The sequence below is a fragment of the Gossypium hirsutum genome, chromosome A13 (genome assembly GCF_007990345.1).
Source record: "Gossypium hirsutum isolate 1008001.06 chromosome A13, Gossypium_hirsutum_v2.1, whole genome shotgun sequence".
NCBI classification, from domain to species: domain Eukaryota; kingdom Viridiplantae; phylum Streptophyta; class Magnoliopsida; order Malvales; family Malvaceae; genus Gossypium; species Gossypium hirsutum.
This window is the reverse complement of record NC_053436.1, coordinates 44,187,647-44,206,974: the sequence shown is the minus strand read 5'-3', so window position 1 is coordinate 44,206,974 and position 19,328 is coordinate 44,187,647. Positions and strand designations below refer to the sequence as shown.

The following is a 19,328-nucleotide window of genomic DNA, read 5'->3' as shown; positions in this document are numbered from 1 at the left end:
TCTCTGTGTAAGGGAAATAGATATTGATTCTTAGTTTTTAATAATTACACGAACTTCAACTTTTTATAAATAGCCTAAAGTTCAAGTGACTGGACAAAACTCTTCTACCCCTTTTTCCCTGCCTATAATATTTTGACATGTGTTTTTTTTATTCATATTAACTTTTAAACTTTCAATTTACTAGTCTTCTTTTAAATTTCTTCCATATTGAAGCATTGGCATGTTTATCGGTTCTCCAATTGGCTGCGAATCTCATTCCTATTTAATAATATTAGAAGATAGAAGAAATATAAAAAGAATTTTTAGAATTTGTTGGTATGATTTTTATTTATAGAAATTTTCATATTTCTTCATAAATACATCTTTTAATAGGTATCTTTTATGACTTATAATATCTTTAAAGGACACATAATTATTCATCTAATATTATAACTATTCAAGTAATATTGTTTGAATAGTTATAATTCTTTGTCAAAAATAAAGTGATATAACTTTTGAGCAATAACCAAAAGATTTAACTTTTGATTAATTACACCCTTTCATTATAGTTATTGGAACACAATCAATATTTGAAAATGTTCCAACAATATCCCCCATTTTCAAAATATTTTAGATTTTGATATTCTTGGAAATCAATTTGCATAAATGAAGGTGCCTTACGATTGAACATTCACTTAGTGAAAACATGTTAACGTTAATCAAAACTGCATGGTAGACTAAGCTTTAAACCATTTGATTAACCGAACACATCTCACACAATGGTTTCAACATTAGTCCATGCATAGTATTTAGGGACACTATTATGGCCATGTGTTTGTGCCCTCTTTTTATGAGTGTTGTCAGAGCCAAGCCCTTAAGCTCTTAAAAGCGATCACACTTCCACCAACATAGGTAAATCCCATCAAGAGTGTTCCCGTAAACATATTTATGTTATGTGTCCATTAAGAGTACACTACTCATCATTCCCTTATCATTACGGGTAGCTAACACTTTAATCTTAGTATGGATTTATTTATAGTGCTAGTAGTCACATACTAATGATGTACTTTGTCTCAATGAACTTAAGACTTGACGTTATACCAAGCGTTGAGTCGAGTTTCCATCATGGGTGACTTTAATTAATGGCTTGAGTCTCATCCCTTTTGAGGTCTTGTTGAGTACACTTTAGCAAGATTTTTTCTCAACGGATCCTCCAAATTTCACTTGACCTTACATAATTAATAGTGATCACTCTATCAGAGATTAATTGTCAGACATAACTATGTCTTAATCCAGTGTGTCTAGACTTTCTATTATATACTTGGTTGTATGCCTTTTTTGGAGTAGCCTCACTATCAAAACAGATTGAAATAGGTGAAATTGGTTTAGGCCATACAGGTACATCATAAAGCAAATATTTTAACCATTCTGCTTCTTTAAATGCATTGACTAATGTAATAATTTTGACTTCCATGGTGGAATCAATAATATATGTTTGTTGCTTGGAACCCCAAGAATGAAGATCCATTTACTAGTAGAAGCATGATCTTTCAAACTTGTAATCCAACTAGTATCTGAATACCCTTCTAAAGCTCAAGGATATACATTATAGCACAACTCATAGTTAATAGTTTTCTTTAAGTACCTAAGTACTCTATTCAAAGCTTACCAATACAAACTGCTTGGATTACTTGTGTACCTACTCAATGTGACAGCCCTAATTTGACCCTAGTCGGAAAGTGGTTTCGGGACCACAAAACCGAGTCATAAAAATAATTAACCGTTATATTCTATGCTTATTATATGTGTACATGCATGTCTGAAAATTTCATGCTTTAATTTTGTCATTTATATGTGAAATTTATTAAATAGGACTCATGTGAGGCAATTGTGAAATGTGATAGATAAAATTGAAGTGGTCTATTAATGCATATTATAAAAAGGTTGAACTTGCATGTCAAATATCCCTTTTTGTTGTTATTGGCCGGCCATGATGATGCTTTATATAAAAATATATTATTTATCACTTAAAATGGCTTTATATTTTATATTTAATGAATAAAAAAAAAAGAAAAATGTGTGATGAAAACAAAGCTTTATGTTTGTTTTTCTTGGCCGATTAGAAAGAAAGAATTTGGGGAAAACTTTCGGTCATTTTGAAGCATAAAGAAGGTTAGTGAATTGTGTTAGATTTTTGAAATTTTAACTTGTTTTAGGTTGATCATATTGATTCTTACTTAGCCCATGCTAAAGCTTTGAATTTTGATGGATAAATTTGCACATTCGGTTATGGTTAACAAAGAAATAAGTTGATTATAGCGTTTAAGTTTTGAAGAAGAACTTGTTGATGAAAGAAGTTAATCTTGTTAAAAGTATGAATTGTCATTGTTTGGCATAGGTGATACTCATACAAAATTGCTACATTGGTCATGAAATGGAATTTTTAAATGGAGGCAAAGTTTGTTTAGTTAGGGCTGAATGGGGTTTATATGATGTCAAGGCATGCACTATATATATATGTATATTTATGCCTTATGTATACACCTTGCGTCATAGAGACAATTGAATATATATATAGTTAAATTCATGTATAAGGTAACATAATAAGTTATATAAATCTTTGTTGTGCATGCGAATTAGATAGGGAATAAATAAGTATGAAATTGAGTCATGGCCTATTTTATTAAATATAAACATGTATTGGAGTTATGTATGATTGTTATATGCGACTACTAAGAAGTATAGTTGAATAAGTAATTAAATAAATTCATTTTGTTTAAATTAAGCTCAAGAGCAGGGAGGAGCTAGATCAGATAAGGAAAAGGGGAAAGCAATCGTATAACCTATCCGCAACTGTTCAAAAAAATATCCGAAGTAAGTTTTGAGTAGTCTCCTTTATAATATAATTGATGATGCCTCTATATAAGTATATTAGGTGAATTACGACCTTTTGGTTTGTACGTGAATTAGGATGTGAAATAAATAATTCGTGTTTATGATTAATAGTCTAATGGTCACTTTGGGTTTAAGCTTGAATGGTGAAATGAATATGCAATATTAGGTATGACTCTTGAGCCGAATTGTATAAGATGATGTACATGTTGAGTTTATATCCGAATGTATTAAATGACTTCTAAAGTGATAAGTCAAATGAAATGTGTTCAAATATGACTAAGTATGCATGATACTTGGAAACATATCTAGACTTGAGGTCCGCAGGCTACATGCTGGAAACATATCCGGACTTGAGGTCCGCAGGCTATGTGCTGGAAATATATCCGGGCTTAAAGTCCCGCAGGCTTTGTGCTAGAAATTGGACTCGGGTTTTAAAAACCTAGCAGGCTTAATGCCGGTGATTTGAGTAAGATTGTGATTTTGAATGTTCGGAGGAAACCACCATTGAATATGTTCAATGCATTAAGTTGGTCAGGTATGTATTATATACTTTTATATGTTAGATTGATCGGAATTGAATCATGAATGCGAAATGAGAAGTATATGTGAAAATCTCATATGTGTATGTGTGTATTCGGTTATGGTGAAAGGTTACATGAGATTGATTTGGTGATATACATGTTAAATAATATGAATGCAAAGAATGTGTAATAAATCTACTTGGGACAGCAGCAGTAACGTGATTTCGGAAAATCACTATAAATTGTGGGAGTTGAGTTAAGGCTAAATAAATTATGTCATGAAATCTTAATGATCTAGTTTCTTATAAAAGAAACCGTGTAAGTAAAAGAATTGCCAATAATGAGATATTTGAAGTGGCATGGAACAGAGTCAAAATGACTTCGAGGTCCCCTGTTCTGTTTTCAGAAAATGATTATAAATGGTACAAAAATGGTTATAAGATAAAATTTATATTCTTAGACTCCTTAATGAGTCTAGTTTCAAATTAAATAAATGATAACATATTTTGAATTCTGTATAATGAGAAATTTGATTCGTAGTGAAGAGTGGTCAGAATAGTCAAACAGTGAAACAGGGGAAAATTTCAAGAAAAATCTGGTATTGATTGGTCAAACCAAAAAATTATGAAAATTTGATGGATGGAAGATATATGAGTCTATTTTCAGGGAAAATTAACGGCACTTGATTTGGAGTTTCTTAGCTCCAGTTATAAATAATTTAGTGATTGTTGCTTAGGAAGACAGCTTGTAATGAATTTGTTATTTTGTTGCAAACATGGTTAAAACTTGTTAATGAGATGCTTTTCGAGTTCTTATGATCTTATTTTTTATTTCAATATTTGGTTTTAATTTAGTTTAGATTCAAGTGAGGTGAATTTGCTACATATGCATTATGTTCATGGATACTTGGCTAAAATGGAAATTATCTAGGAATGATTTCTTGAAAATTTGAATAATCGATCTATAAGTAAATTAATTGTTTGCATTGCTTAAAACTTACTAAGCATAGTAATGCTTACTTCGTTACCTTAATTCTCTGTTTTGTAGATTTTGTTCGTCAGCTACGGTCTCGGGGATCTCAAAGTCGAAGTCGACCACACTATCTAAGCTTCTTGGTACTCTAGTAGTTAAATTTCGATAATGGCATGTATAGGCTTGACTTTTTGTTGTTAAATAACTATCTTTTTGATGATGTATATATGGGTAGCCATGCGAAAATGGCTTGATAAGTTACTATATGTGTTCCAAATGGTTAATGTGAATGCGTGGTTGAGATTTGCTTAATGTTTTCAATGTCTGATTGAATTGAACTTAAGAATAAATCGCTATACCTAATTATCTTGATATGACTCTTTTGTATATGATAATACTCTTTAACCCTTCGGCGACGGGTACGGGTTAAGGGTGTTACACTCAATTTCCCAATAGCATATGCAATATCTTGTCTTGTATGAGTCATTATGTACATAAGGCAACCAATTAGACTTACATATTTCAATTGATCAATTTTTCTACCAGCATTAGATACTAATTTTATTTGAAGACCCATGGGTATAGGTTGGTATAGAATTGAAAAGATCAAAATTTTTAAACACATTTTCAATGTAATGTGATTGTGATAAAGTTATAGTGCTTTCCTCTAGAGTTATTTTAATCCCAAGAATAACATCTTCTACACCCATATCCTTCATAGCAAAAGTTGTTTGACAATAATTTCTTTTTGTTTTATATTTGTTCCAAATCCATGCCAAATATGAGCATGTCATCTACATATAAGTAAATAATGACACCTTTTCCATTTTCAAATTTGTTATATATACACTTATCAAATTCATTTATTTTATAATTATTAGCTAAAAACCTTGTCAAACTTTTGGTGTCATTGCTTTGGTGCTTGTTTAAGTCCATATAGAGATGTAACAAGATTACATACCTTATGCTCTTATCATGAAACAACAAATCCTTCCAGTTGTTCCATGTACACTTCCTCTTCCAATTCACCATTTAAAAATGAAAATTTAACATCCATTTGGTGAACAACCAAATTATACATTGAGGTAAGTGATATTAAGAGTATAATCCTAACAATTCTTGCTACTAGATCATAGGTATCAAAGTAATCAATACCTTATTTTTGTGTAAATCATTTGGCTACCAACCTTGCTTTCAATTTATCAATAGTTCCATCGACCTTCATTTTCTTTTTAAAGATCCATTTACAACCTATTGGTTTAGAATCCGGTGAAAGATCAATTAAGATCCAAGTTTGATTTCCCATTATTGAATCAATCTCATTATTTATTGCTTCTTTCCAAAAAAACGGAGTCTTAAGATATCATTGCCTTTTCAAATGTAATAGGATCAGATTCTGTATTATAACAATAAGATATCTTATTGCCTATATTTTCACTTTTTCCTTCTAAAAGGAACATAATGAAATATGGTCCAAAATCTTTAACATTTTTAATCTTTTTACTTCTTAATTCTTGACAAGATTTATCATTATTATCAAATTGTTCCAATGGAATCTCATTCTTATTTGAAGAATGAATTAATTTTTGTGGTCGTAATTGTCTTAAAATAGAATTAAATCTATTTTCATCAAAAATAACATCTCTTGATTCAAAAATAGTATTAATTGAAATTGAATCATTTGGTTCAATTACTATGAATCTATATGCCTTACTATCATGTGCATATCCTATAAATATGCATTCAATTCCTCTTTCATTTAAGTGTTGAAACTTTTTACATTTAAGTGTTGAAACTTTGACAATAGCTCTACAGTCTCTAACCTTCAAATAATTAAGGTTTGATTTCTTTTCTTTTTTTCCTATTGTCCATAGAGGATTATTTTAGTTTCCTTATTAGGAACTCTATTCAATATATGACAAGTCATTAGAATAGCTTCTCCCCAAAAACCTTGTCTAGACCTGAATATTATAACATTGAATTTACCATTTTAATCAAGACGCTATTTTTCCTTTCAACTACACCATTTTGTTGTTGTGTATAAGGGCCTGAAACTTGATGGATAATTCCAGTGGATTCAAAATAACTTGAATTATAGTATTCTCCACCTCTATCCGATCTTAAGCACTTGATAAATAATTCACACTAAAGTTTAACTTCAGATTTATAAACTTTAAATTTATCAAGCGCTTCATCTTTTGAATGCTATAAATATACACTTTGACATTTTTAGAATCTAGGTTCTGATCTTGCTTTCGATATTCTTCTTCAATACGAAGATGATTTACCAAAACCTCAAAAGATATTTCATTTTTCTTATGTTTTAGACTTCTTTTAATGTCTTTCCAAGATAGAGGAAGTTTGTTTATAATGGAGGATACAACAATCATTTTTTATTTTCATATCATATTGCTTAAATTGATCCAATATTTTTCAATATCATGAAATTATTCCATAACAGAACGACCACCAATCATTTTATAATTATTGAAATGGCTAACAAGAAATTTCTTATTTGTAGAATTTTCAGCCATGTATCTTGTCTCCAATTTGTCTCATAATTCCTTTGCGGTGACCTTTTTTTGGTAGATATCGAACAAACCATCGGATAAACTATTCAATGTGTGACCTATGCACAAGTAATCAATATTGTCCTATTTTTGCATTTCTCGGGTGCAGCAACAGATACGTTTTCATTATTTTCCGATCTTGGAGTATCCAAAACATAGACAATCTTCAAAGTTGATAATAAGAAATGCATCTTTTTTCTGCCATTGTTAGAAATTACCACCATCAAACAGATCAAGTTTGATAAAGTTGGAAGCCAACTCTCTTAGTGTTCCACTTTCATGCATTGTAGTAGTCATCATGATAATAAAACTTAAAATTGTTAGTACAAATCTTCAGTGAGGAAAATCTCAAACACACGAATGAAACACGAACAACAACTCGAACAGAAAATGAAGAAATAGGATAAGGCTCTAAAGTGTGTATCGAGCTACTTTCTTTAAGGTTTTATTCGCCCCCACCTATATTCAGTGTGCAAATAAATTTCAAGCAAATGAATCTTGAGGATACAATGAAGCCTGATTACTATTTGTGTTTTGCACTGACGAAAATAATCCATTAAGCACCGAGCAATGTATAATAAGAAAATCAATTTCTATAAAGAATTTATCCAATAAATCTGTAAAGAACAATATAATAATATTAGAAGATAGACGAAAGATAGAAAGAATTTTTAGAACTTTTTGGTATGATTTCCAAATGAAATCTCATTTCTATTTATAAGAATTTTCATGTCTCTTCACAGAGACATCTTTCAATAGGTGTCTTTTATGAATAATAACATCTTTAAAAAGGCACATAATTGTTCATCTAATATTATAACTATTCAAGTAATATTGTTTGAATAGTTATAATTATTTGTCAAAAATAAAGTGATATAACTCTTAACCAATAACCAAAATATTTAACTTTTGATTATTTACACCCTTTCATTTATAATTATTAAAATACTATAAATATTTGAAAATGTTCCAACAGACGTAATAGGTATTATGTTGTTTAGTTGATTGAATGGGATACACTTCTATAGTATTCCATTTTTTGGTTGGTTAGAATCATGATATTGAATAGATTTGAAAAAGACTATTTTACCCTTGTTACAAATATTAATTTATTTAAAAATTAAATTTATTATTATTTTAATTTATCAAATAAAATATTATTTTATGCGTATATCCATAAACGCCCAATTTATTTTTACTCTCCTCTCCCTCACGTCTCTTTCCCTTTGAAACCCCCTCTCTCTCAAACCCAAAAGTTACTGTTCCTTTTTTCAATTTATGGTCGTCAACCACAACTCTTACCACCTCCGATGAAATACCCAGAAACTAACAATATTAATCCAAAGCTTTATTCCCACATCCTCTTTTCATTTTTTTTATTAGTTTGTTCTAAAAGCCCATCAAAACTAAAAACCCTTCCTTCCACTCTCTTCTCTACAACCCATTTTCCTTTTCTTCGAAAAAAATGTCGCCATTAACGTCTCTGCAACTTCTTCGGCTGCTTCACTATTGTGTCTCTTCGGCTTATCCCTTTCAACCCCATGCTTTGCTTTCTTTGAACCTCAATTTATGCCCACCCAGTTCCCCAAATTCGATTGCTTTATCTCTTTTGGCTGGACTTCTTAAGTACCCTTCTTTAGACCCTCTCGCTATAACCTCTAGATTCCAACTTCACTTTTCTCACATCAAACCAACCCCTCTGTTAATCTCCCAGACCCTTAATCTCTCCCCTAAAGTTGGCCGAACCGTTTTAGGGTTTAACGATTAGGTTTCAATTTATGTTTCTTCTTGATTTTTCTACCATGGCTATAACTCATCAATTGAAATTGTGGTTAATATGATGTTTTGGTTTTGGATATTTTTGGGAAAAAAATTTGATGGCTATTCTGTGAGAGGCCGGAATGGCTATTCTTTGATGATAGCCTTGAATGGCTATTCCGTGAGAGGCCGAAAATAGGCCATAATACTTCCTCATTGTTTCACTTATTCAGTCACAGCAAACGATGGAATAAAACTACTGCGCTGAATAAGACACGAATGGAAACCATTCATGCCAACCAAACGTGCTGTTGGAGTTTTTATGAAGCTAATATGGCTTGTTAACTAATTGCCCTAAGCCATATGAACAACCAATTTCACGTCTTCTTCTCACTGTTTAGTCGTCGTTCTTCACCAAAGTTAGAGGAAACCCAAACTCTTTCAATTCTAGTCCAATCTCCATCGAAACAACATCAAATCAAAGTAGAGAAATTTTTGTACGTTAAACTCATTCTAGTTAGATAAGTTTATTTCAAACAAGATTCATAAAATTTGACTTGATTGTAATTAATTCAATTGTAATTTATTTTTAAAGATTTGTTCGACATGGTGCTTTGAAGAAATGTTTTAATAGAAAAACATAATTAAAAGTCAAGAAGCAATGAGCGGTGGATTACGGATTTTTGAAGGGTTTTTCTTCAAACGTTTTTTTTTTTTAATTAGACTTAACCATTGGTTTTCAAGAAAAATTCATTAGTAAATAAAGAAAGGGACGCTTTAGAGGAATCGGTTAATGAAATCTTGAAGGTGTTTTCAGCTGGCAGCTAGCAACCGACGGTGGCAGATAGTGGTCGGAGACGACAGGTGTCGGCCGAATTTTGGATTGAAGAAGAAGTGTGAGTGTTTTTTTTTTAAATTTAATCTTTAAATATAATAATTAAAGTAATTTTTTAAAGACAAACAGGGATTCTGATAGGTTGAAATCATTGGTGAAAACCGAGCAACGAAAAGAAGCTTTAATATCAAACCATCGCGAAAATTTCTTTTAAGTACTAACTAGAAGAAAAAATAATTTGAGAGATAATAGGTATGAAGACTTAAATAAAAAAACTAGTCGGGCTTGGGCGAAGACGAGCTATATCTTTAAGTAAAGGCTATTTCTTCTTTGAAGGAAGAATAGCTGAAAGTCGAACCTCAAGAGGAAGATATGGATAGACCAAACATTGGCTTTGAGAGAATGGTCCAAGGCAAAGCAATAGCTACTATACAGAATATATTCACACAGATGGGCCAAAGAACAAAAGGTTTGGTTCACAAACACAACTGCTAGATGCCTAATTTGAGATGATGCTCGTAAGTACAACCTTCAAACAGAATGCAAAGGAAGGATTATACAAACTAATTAATACCATAATCACACCGATTACTTGTCAGCCCTCGACAGCTTCATTCTGAAACTCAACCAAGCATAGCTCTCAAGCAGCGAAAACCGTCTCTGTATTAGTTACAGCTGCCACCTTTGGGGGTGGCGGCATTTGGGGCTTCAAGTGGGGAGGGGGACTGTGCTTCAGCTTCACAAGTATCTGTCGCATCCTTGAGAGATCAGTTGGCTTTCCAGGTTTAGGTCCCTGTATCACAATGATGGAAGGTTTCTTTTCTTTATCCTTCTTTCCCCGCTTCTCTATAGTTGGCACCTCATGCGGGATAAGCTCTGCAATTGCCTTCCAGTAATTTTTCTCAGCTCCAGCGTGGAACTTCTCTCGGTTTTCCAAGCATTGCTACCAAATGTGATCCAAAATATGAAACATAAATTTGAGTCATCTCATTGGATACTTACATCAGAAAGAGCAACATACTATGACGAGTCAACCACCAAGAGGATTCAATTACACAAAAAGCTTCAAATCAGTTCCAACAGGTCAACTTTTGGACAACACTGACATACATATACACACTCCCATTAACTTCAGAACCAGCTCAGTTACCAGTTACATTCAACGCAGACCAACACCATATATTTTAGTTATTACCTTTATTTTCTTAAGAATTGAAGTTCATGAACCAAAAACAAACAAAATAATTAAATAATCCCCATTAGTCTTTCTCCACATAATTGAACATACCTATGAAAACACTAAGCCTTGAGAGAGGAGAAATAAAATCCCAAAAATAAAAAATTGGAGTAGAAAAATTTTAAAAATATAGTATGCTTGATAAAAAGATAAAAAATAACCAAAAAATTAATAATTTTATTTCCATTCAATTCATTACTCCATAAAATTTAAAAAGTGAGGAAAAAAGACTTAATTCATAATTTGAACTAATTTAAAATTCCCTGATTTACTCTCTTAACATTCAAATTAATTTTTTTATACGTTAGCATGACAAATAATTATGTTTCTTTGTTTTCCTTTTTCTCACTTGCACACTTAATGAGGAATGGGCTCACTCTAGTGGACTTCTCCTACATTTCCACTTCATCTTTGCTTTTTATTTTTTCACTCAACTAAGAAAACGCTAAACCTCGAAAAAGAAGCAAGGACTGATTACACTTACATGACACTATTAGTAAATCCAAGTTCCTAACCCTTCAATCACAAAATTTTGCAGTTTGACATACCATAATTACAACACCAAAATTTCATAATGTGAAATTGATGGGCAGAACATACAGTACATTCAATGGAGTTAAGAATTTTGATTGATGTATCACCTTCTCCTTGTCTTTGTTGGAGGCTTTTTTATTTTCAACAGCTATACTTATCTTCCTGTAGAATTCAACTTTGTACTCCTCTGCTTCCTTTATTATTTGCTCCAACGTCTCTTTCTCTTTCTTTTCCTTCTCCTCCAGTCGAATCACGTTCTGCCTGCCAATCCATAAATCCAATCTCATCAACAACTCAACGTTAAAGCTAACTTTATCATCTTCATAAAAATAATCAATTATATAATTAATAAAAAAAGAGCCTTCCATATTTATTAATCATACACAATTTAGCTGGATAGTTTTAAAAGTTTGAACAATCAAATGAATGGAAATGAAGTTCAACTAGTGGTAAACTTACCTGCGCCACTCTCTCAAACCAGAGCCTTCTTCTGGCCCCATCTCAGCAGGCGGTGGCAAGATTGGCCCATCCGATCCTCCGAACTCTCCGTTCAATCCTTTTCCGTTCTGCTCCGATGAGAAAGCAGAGTTTCCACCACCGCTACTGTAGATCGGAGGTGTTTCAGGTATCGATTGAGATGAGAAGACATCATCTCCGGTACCATCGGAGAACATCGGAAGGGAATCAGCTACTGAGTCCTTAACCGAGTGGGCGTCGAAGGACTGGAGCTGGTGGGAAGCGAGGCGAGGGTCGTAGCCTAAGTAGCCATCGTCATCAAAAGACGACATCGATTTTGAAGGGTTTCCTTGTCCCGACCCTACCCTACGTGATTGCTGCCGTTTCAGTAAATCACTCTGTATGTGCTTCTAGTTCCTCTGTGCGGTCTCCTAAGAAAGGCATTCTCGAACCAAAAAAGTAACTGGCAGAGAATTGACAGATGGCAGCCAATAAATGGATGCAATCTAAAATTTTTAATAAGAGACCCGATGCGGCGTATTTAATTACTCTGTTACAGAAAGTTTGAAATAAATTTGTGATTTTAAGTTATTTTTATATTTTTCGTATTTCTAATTGAATTTAAATTTTAGAATTTTATCTTCATTTAAAATTTTGAATTTAGATTTTAATTATTAGGTAGATGGTAGGAATGAAATGTATATATTATGGATAAATTATTGAGAATAAAAAAAATTAAAAATATAGATTTATTAAATTTATAAATATTGTGGGCAATGTTTGAGAATTGAAATTTGAATTTGGATTTCAAAATTTTGATTTTTAAATTTTGAATTTTATGATTTTTTTTAAATTTTTTGTTTGAGAATTAAAATATTTGAATTTCAATATTTTGAATTAATCTAAAATTAGTGTTTGGATAATTCTAATTTAGATTTGGATTTTAATTAATTCTAAATTTTAAAAATATTTTTTTAGAAAATAATTATTTAGGAGGATTTTTCAACATTGTTATTTGAACTGAATTGGACCGGTTCGTCAGATTGGGAACTAGTCAAGGTACTAGTATAAACATTAGATTGATTAACTCGAGAAATAATACAGATCGGTTGATTAGGTGGTTGAACCAAAATATTTTTATTTTTAATATTTTTATTTTTATGATTTTTTAATGATTTATTTATTAGCATTGAACGGATCAATCAAACCGATCGAACCAGTTGGACTAGAAAATCAATAGTCTAATCAGTTTGATGACAAGTTTTGTTCTGAATACTTTAATTTTGAATAAAAAAATTCTTTTCCACTTTGTATGAACAATATAGGAGAAGATTGATTGTTTCTATATATTCTTTCAAATAAGTTTTTTTTTTGAATCATTCATTGGCCAACAAAATGTAACTTCCTATTTTAATATTTTTTTATAGTTTTTTAGGTTAAAATATTAAATAGAACTCTCAAGTCATTTATACTTTGTTTACACTTGAATAAAATCATATTGTAATACCCCTTACCCGACCTGGTCATGGGACCCAAGTTTTATAAAGTTACAACAATCACCGAAATACACACACAAATATGTAACACCCCCACCCGGTTCGATCGTCAAATCCGGGCGAAAAGATGCTATGACAAATTTTAGAATAGTTATTTGTAATTCCTAATAAAAAAATTCAATTAAACATCAATTGATTACATACATTCACATTAAATTATTCTTTGCAAACCGAATCGAGTTTAAATTGAGCTTGCGAAAGCTCTAGAATTGTAACTCCCCTCACTCGTCTTCATCACTTGATTAAGGTTACAGAATGCTATAGTAAATAACATAACAGAATCATGATATTTCATTTCAAAATTTATTTAAACAATCATTAATAATCAAACATTCATTCAAAACATGTTATTCATATCAATCGGGATTAAATCGAGCTTAAGAAAGGTTTAAAAAAATTCAAAACTAAGCAAGGACTAATTTGAAACATTTCAGAAAAAAGTGATAAAAATGCAAAACAGGGGTTACACAGCCGTGTGGCCAGGTTGAGGTTGTGTATTCAGGGTCAAATGATCATGTCAGCAAGTTGTGTAACTAACTGTGGCTGTGTGGACCTAATTGTAAAACATTGCAAACAATCACACGGTCGTGTGGCTGGGTTGTGTGAGAGATAGAGACTGTGCTAATAATCTTGTATCTAATTTACCAGTGGCACACGGCCGTGTCAACCAACCGTGTGTGACACACAATCGTGTGGCAGACTGTGTAACATCAAAATGGCCATTTTATGATGCAATCGAAACCTTTTTCACATTACCAAAACACAAGTTTAGGTACATTTTATCCTACCTAAATCACTTCATAAACTCAATTCAAAACATGATATAATTCAACCTAGTAGTTGTAACACCCTTAACTCGTCCCCATCGTCGAATTAGAGTTACAAAGTATTACGACACATATCAAATCAAATAACATCATTAAACAGTTCTGTAACACCTTTAACCCATATCCGTCACCAAATTAGGGTTATGAGGTATTACCAATTAAACTATTATTCATACAAATGTTGTTTATAAATTTTAAATCAAAATTCAGATCACATATAAGCTCATAACTCAACTCATTATCAAATTTTAAAATAAATTGAGATACACAATACATCACTAATAATGTATAATATAAAATGTACATACAAATTTAAATATTTATTTCATACACGAAACATGGAACACATCTATGGCATCAATATTAATCATTTAACTTAAGGAATACATATGTCACGTGTAATCACAGGGTTGCACTAAATTTAATATACATATTTCATTATTATTTCTTTGTTTTATCTATTTGTATGGCATTACAACTTTAAGTATTAAAGTATTCATAAGTAATACATTAAGGTAGTTTGTTTCACTCTTTATATACTTGTAAACATTTAAGTCTTATAACCGACCATGATCACACAAACCTATAAGGCAAATTTAAACGTCCAATTAATGTCAGTAAAGATTATTCATACCTACTATAATCATTACAATATAAATATTTGGTCTAGCAAATTTAATCAATTTATGCACACACCATTAAAAATACACTTATATATATATATACCTAAAGTTACGTATTAAATGGCAAAGTAGTAGTCAATATTTGGATAACTTAATTATTGATCATTTAATGTCATCCATGGTTTAACATTAAAAGCAGATTCTTAGTAACTATGTCTAATCATATAATTACATTATATAATTTAATAAGTAATCACATCTAAATGTTTAATACATTGCACTGTGGCCAAATATACTAATAATAAACATGTACATATTGCGCAGCCAACTAAGCTAATATATATCTATCCAACACTTTTTATTCGTTCCACATTTTACATTTCTATCACCAATTATTATAGAATACACTAAATACATATTATTCTTTTATTCTCATAACCGAATTTATTCACCTAATACCACATACCCATCCAAGTTCCCACTGGCAATTTTATCATCAATCAAGCTCATTAAATCTTTTAACCAAGAACATGTAAGACCAAATTTAGACATAATAAGCAAACCGTTTTCAAGCATATAATACCTATAGTAACATTTTAAATATTCTAACATGTAACTATAAAATCAAGATAGACATAGCCCATACTTAACATAACTCAATTCAACTTAAAGGTTTAGCCATTTTCGCATGGCTTTTATACAAAACCAAGATTCATCAAGTCAAGCACACTTTAGTCTATACATGCCATAATTTGCATTTAATTTATAAAGGTACCCAAAATAGTAGATAGTGTGATAAGCCTCGCTAACGATCCTCGAGCTGATAACTTGATTTCTAAAATCTAAAAAAAATAGAAACAAATATACACACGGTAAGCTATTATAGCTTAGCAAGTCATAAGCAAATAATTGACCTAACAAATTATTCCACTCAATTAGGCTAATACATTGTAAATAAAAACTATATACCATTTAATATCGACTTAAAACCTGTATATAAATCCCCATGTATACATTCGCACATGGACATTAACTAGGCCGAATGGTCAAAAGGCCAAATTGTCTTATTATCTTACAACTTTCCACACAACTAATTATATTATAATCAAACATGCATATACTTTTTACATAAGCTAGTAAATTACAATATAATATCGCATAAATATTTATATATATATGTATATCACCAACAGGGCCATTTATATATATAATCACACACTTGCATATAATTATGAATCATTTCTTGATGGTCAACTTTTAAAATCACAAAGCCGAATTCACATACCAACAGCACTTAAATTTATTAATATCAACTTCACATGAACAAACAAATATTAAGTATAAACTTATATTATCATTAATAGCCAACAAACTAATTCATACCTGGCCGTTTAACTCGTAATACACACTCGTATCCAATTTACCTTTGCCCGATAAACCATTTAGAATTGGATAGGACACTCGGATAATCACACAAGTCGTACAATGCCAACGTCCCGACGTGGTCTTACATGTAGTCACATATCGATGCCACTGTCCCGGACAGGGTCTTACTCGTAAACACATATCGGAATCACATAACGATGCCATGGTCTTACTCGCACACATATATCGGAATCCTATGTCATGACATATGTATCCTAACTATTCCTAAGGTTCATACGGGACTTTCGGACATTGTAACTCGGTCGAATCGAACTCGGAAGTGTAGTAGTCAAATTAATCATTTTCGGCCATAACATATTAAAAATTCTACATTTCATAACAGCATATAAAAATAACATTTAATTACTAAATAAACACGTCTATTTGCTTATAAACTTACCTCGGACGGTACAAAATGAAATCGGGCAGCTAGTCGACAACTTTCATTTTTCCCCGATCCAAATCTGATTTCTATAGTTCTTGATCTAAAAATATTCAAATTAAGCTCATTCAAACATATTTTTATTCAATTTAGTCTAAAAGCACATAAATAGGAAAATTACCATTTTACCCCTGACGTTTACAATTTTTACAATTTAATCCCTATTGCACAAAATACAAAATACACCAAATTTCTCTATACTTATGTTGGGCCGAATTTTACCCACTCTCAAACAAGTCCATATATTCGATTTATTTCGAATTTTAGTCCCTCAAATTATTACTTTTGCAATTTTACTCCTAATTACTCAAAATCATCAAAAACTCCAATACAAAATATGTTAATCTAAAACATATCTTTCATTTTTCATCATCAAACAACAAAAATCACAAGCTATCAACAAAGGCACAACTCAAAATATTCATCAAATCAAAAATTTAAGCATGGGCTTTGTAGTTTTTGAAACAACGATCTCAAAAACGTAAAAATTATCAAAAACCAACAAGAAAACGAACCTTGATTGAGCTTCCAAATAGGCCGAACCCTAGCTTATTCTTTCTTCTTTTCTTTTAACTTATATTCGGCAATGAAAAATAACTAAGACAAATATGTAAACTTTATTTTATGTTTATATTATATATGTTATAATAATTGAATTACTTTTATAACTTTTTTTTTAATATAAAAATCACATGATATAAGTCTTAACCGTCCCACTAATATAATTATGGGTTATTTACAACATAAATCCTTCACTTTTAAAAGCCACTAACAATTCGGCCCCTTTATATATTAAACTACCAAAATTTTCAATTTACGCGATTAAGCCCTTTTATTTAATCGGATACGCAAACGATAAAATTAAATCACAAAAATTTCACGATATAAATTCACATAAAATAAACATAGAAAATAATTTTTAAATATTTTTCTGACTCGAATTCGTGGTCCCGAAACCACCGTTCCGATTAGGGTCTAAATCGGGCTGTTACAAGTTCAAACATTAATTTAAATATCAATATTCAATCCACATATTAAGCATAACTTAGATACACTTATAGGCCTTAAATCAAACTTATGAGACTTCAAAAATAGTTTGAAAACAATTAGGGACTAATTTGAAACAAAACAGAAAAATATGGAAAAATGTGAAAATTTTGGAAACAAGGGTCATACAATCGTGTGGCCAAACCGTGTACAATTCGAAATTTGAGTTACACAGCCGTGTTGCAGCTCGTGTGCCCGCTTGTGTATAAATTGAAATAAGGTCACACGGCCGTGTCTTCAGACCGTGTAACAACCTGTGATCATGTGTGATAAACTTGCATCAAAATTAAATAGTCAACACGACCATGTGGTGTGATCGTGTGTGGCACACATCCATGTGATAGCCTGTGTCCCAGGCTGTGTGTACCTAAAATAGCTTTCAAAATAAAGCAAATTAAACCAGTTTCTTAGGTGCCAAGCCAAACAAAAAACAAGCATTCTTATACCTTTAAAACACATTAAAACAAACTAAAAACATACCAAAACATACAACCTAAGTGCCTAACTAATATGCCCTCAAGGGCACCACATTTTATATACCAACCAATTGACATTCAAATCTCACAAATACATACTTTAAACACATGCTAAACTTAACAATTCATACCTTCCATTCATGTTCAATTCTAGCACAACCTATCCACTTATAAGTGGCTTAGCCCAAAATGACCAAATTATCTACATATAGACCTTTACAATCCATATGCCAAAAACATATACAAGTGAGTCAAAATCAAGTTTACATAACATCATCCAAGTATAAAATGCACCACAAGTAATAAATATCCAAAACATATACAAGACACCCATTATATGTCATATAACCTAAAGGTAAACATGTCAAAATTTACGGATAGATATCTGGATAGTGTGATCTTCAAGTTGATCCGATCGCCCGATTCCACAAAACGTTATCTACAAAAAAGCAGGAAAAATGACACGAGTAAGCTTCAATAGAGCTTAGTAAGTTCAAACGGTCGAAACAATTAGACTTACCTTATAAACATATCAATTATACAATAATAGTAATAAATAATAATCCTGTCAACCACAACCATTCCACAAACGAGTCTTTATGTTTATACACATATTGTATAATCTGATCAACTAAACTAGATCATTCAATACCAATTCATTTATACATTCAGAAGATCATGTAGACATTTATAAGATTAAATAACGAATCATATAACCATTTAAAACCTGTTCGATGAACCATATAAATAGATTCAAATACACAGTTAACCATTTAGTACACACCAAAACGTTCAAAAGAGCCAAACCAATCGAGAACACACTTAGGCACCAAGTGCCTAGCTCGTAGGCTAACATCCCTCCAAAACACACCTAGGCACCAAGTGCCAAGCTCGAAGGCTTTACATCTACCCCCGGTAACATGCTAGAAGCACTGTAAATATAACACGGTAGTCTACAACAAATGTTGGACTCAGATATATTCAGTGGAAAATAACAAGTTAGGAATCATCATCTCATCACAAGTCAATCCCATAAAGCGCGCAATATAACCTATTGGCATGCCAGTTGTATCCTATCGTATGTTCATCCTAGCTCGATACAAGTAATCGCATAATATTTTACAAATCAATTACATTTCCCACATTGAATTAACTTTATGATTATAACATTATAT

General features: G+C 31.4%; 1 protein-coding gene across 1 annotated transcript; it reads right to left on the bottom strand.

Moving 5' to 3' along the window:
* Positions 1–9,951: 9,951 nt before the first annotated feature.
* Positions 9,952–12,269, bottom strand: LOC121212704 (clathrin light chain 2). Its single transcript, XM_041086021.1, has 3 exons — positions 11,761–12,269; positions 11,409–11,562; positions 9,952–10,473 (listed from the first exon to the last, which is right to left on the bottom strand). Exons 1-3 carry the CDS (start codon positions 12,087–12,089, stop codon positions 10,171–10,173), a joined length of 786 nt encoding a protein of 261 aa, XP_040941955.1. The 5' UTR covers positions 12,090–12,269; the 3' UTR covers positions 9,952–10,170.
* Between the last annotated feature and the right edge of the window lie 7,059 nt (positions 12,270–19,328).

Excerpts from the sequence above, each read along its gene's own strand:
- LOC121212704 (XM_041086021.1), bottom strand. The coding sequence starts at position 12,089 with ATGTCGTCTTTTGATGACGATGGCTACTTAGGCTACGACCCTCGCCTC. Across the intron at positions 11,563-11,760 it reads GGTTTGAGAGAGTGGCGCAG|GCAGAACGTGATTCGACTGG; the intron begins GTAAGTTTACCA and ends ATGGATTGGCAG. Across the intron at positions 10,474-11,408 it reads CCAACAAAGACAAGGAGAAG|CAATGCTTGGAAAACCGAGA; the intron begins GTGATACATCAA and ends CACATTTGGTAG.